The sequence below is a fragment of the Penaeus chinensis genome, chromosome 7, assembly GCF_019202785.1.
Source record: "Penaeus chinensis breed Huanghai No. 1 chromosome 7, ASM1920278v2, whole genome shotgun sequence".
In the NCBI taxonomy this organism is placed as follows: Eukaryota; Metazoa; Arthropoda; class Malacostraca; order Decapoda; family Penaeidae; genus Penaeus; species Penaeus chinensis.
In genome coordinates, this window is record NC_061825.1 from 11,945,859 (window position 1) to 11,948,068 (window position 2,210).

Here is a 2,210-nt window from a genome sequence, read left to right on the forward strand (position 1 = left end):
TTTATATATATATATATATATATATTTATACATATATATACAATTTGGGTGCATATAAATATATACATATCTAATTTTACATATGTATGCGTGTGTTTGCGAAACCGTGTGTAAACAGCATGTATATTCATGTATGTATTAACCTTACCCACTACACATCCGATCGTTTCTACCGATTTTAATGGCTACACTTTTAGGATTAGTCTACTCACTCATTATGTATATGGTTCATTTCACACACAAATACACGCACAGCCATACACACATACTTATACAGTACATATATTTGCAAGTCTGCACACACACGTACACACACACACACACACACACACACACACACACACACACATATATATATATATATATATATATATATATATATATATGTATGTACATATATGTGTGTTCACTTATGGTTATGGACTTCTTTGTCATAGACATAAACATTTCCTTTCTAAACTCTAATTTTGTCCAAATCACCCTCAATCACACTTCGACTCCTTACCTTCACCCATATCAAGGTTAAGGTAGGTAACAGGGGGAGAGGGAGGGGATAGGGGGCGTGTCTGTGAGAGACACAGAGTATAAAAGGCACCTGACCCTAGTTCGAAGCATCACATTTGGTCCATCCTCTTAATTATGTTCACTAAGGTGAAAAAATCTTTATCATAGTCATTTTGTCAAATTAGAGGAGTTTGTTGATAATTTTATTCCATTTATTTATACATATGTCAGCATCTTTATATACATAAATATATACGCACATGTATGTATTTATATATGTATGTACGCACATATATATATATATATATATGTATAGATAGATTGATAGATGAAATAATTTCATTGTTGAATTCATGTTTCAGGCCGTCGTCGTTCTCGCCCTTGTGGCCGTCACTCTGTCTGCTCCTTCACAGCCTTCCTATGGATATGCTCCTCCGGTAGCCTATGATGTAAGCTCAATTAGTATATATCAAGAACTTTCTGCCTTGTCCTATAAGTGAACTGTATATTTTTGGTTCTATTCGATGCATATTAATTCGACTTTTTTTAGGCTCCCGCTAAGTACGACTTCAACTACGCCGTGAAGGACGACTACTCCGGCAACGATTTCGGTCACCAGGAGGCCCGTGATGGATACGACACCCAGGGATCCTATTACGTCCTTCTTCCCGACGGCCGTCTGCAGAAGGTCGCTTACACTGTCAATGGCGACTCTGGTTACGTGGCTGAGGTCAGCTACGAGGGTGAAGCCCAGTACCCCGAGTACAAGCCTGCTCCAGCCTACAAGCCTGCTCCTGCCTACAAGCCCGCCCCCGCTTACAAGCCAGCCCCTGCCTACAAGCCCGCCCCCGCTTACAAACCTGAACCTACATACGCCTAAATTAAACAAACATGAATATATTTACAGTGAATATTTATTAAACGAAGGTTATCACTAGTTGTTTCTATAGCTTATCCTACAGAATAGGAAGTTGAAGGTAGCTCTGTACGAGAATAATATTACCAAATAATAATATTCAAGTATTCTAAAATGGTAAGATACATACCACATCTTGATTTCACTTTTCATCCATCTATACATGCATGTTTGCATATGCAGCAAAAATGTTCGTTTGTTGTAAATATATATATATATATATATATATTTGTATACATATGTCTGAAATATAATATATTCGAGACGGAATCAAACTATTTGACATGCTTCTTGATGCCAAATAAGCCTATTGCAGAACCGCCTGTTTTCTCAACTATATCCAATAAGCCAAAGCTATCCAATAAACCCAGACCTTGAGTTGTTTTTTATTGGCTCTGTGGTAAACAGAAAACAAAATCAAGCTTTCTTTGCCTGTTAAAGACTGTTTTTCATTCAGCCAATAGATACATCAACTTCATAGATACATAATTCAGCTATATGTAATATCTGTTCAATAGATGAATCCGCTATATTGTAGCAAGAGCAACAAGAAATTTGCGAATTTGTCAGTATTCGTGCATCACTATCCCTGTAACATGGCTACTCTTATAAGCAAAACTTTTTTCGTTTCTCTTATTTGGGAACACATTGTACTTTAATTATGTAATCCATTAATCTCAGCTATTCAGCAAGATATACTATTCGTAATATGATGATAAATCAATGCTATATATACTCATCTTTATGTGTGCTTGGCTTTTTTATGCGTCTAAATGACTCTTTCCTTGTC

At 36.3% G+C, this 2,210-nt stretch overlaps 1 protein-coding gene across 1 annotated transcript; it reads left to right on the top strand.

The window, feature by feature from the left end:
• Window positions 1-618: 618 nt before the first annotated feature.
• On the top strand, window positions 619-1,432 carry LOC125027342 (cuticle protein 7-like). Its single transcript, XM_047616369.1, has 3 exons — window positions 619-651; window positions 867-953; window positions 1,055-1,432. The coding sequence occupies exons 1-3, from the start codon at window positions 640-642 to the stop codon at window positions 1,382-1,384; spliced, it is 429 nt and encodes a 142-aa protein (XP_047472325.1). The 5' UTR covers window positions 619-639; the 3' UTR covers window positions 1,385-1,432.
• Window positions 1,433-2,210: the final 778 nt, after the last annotated feature.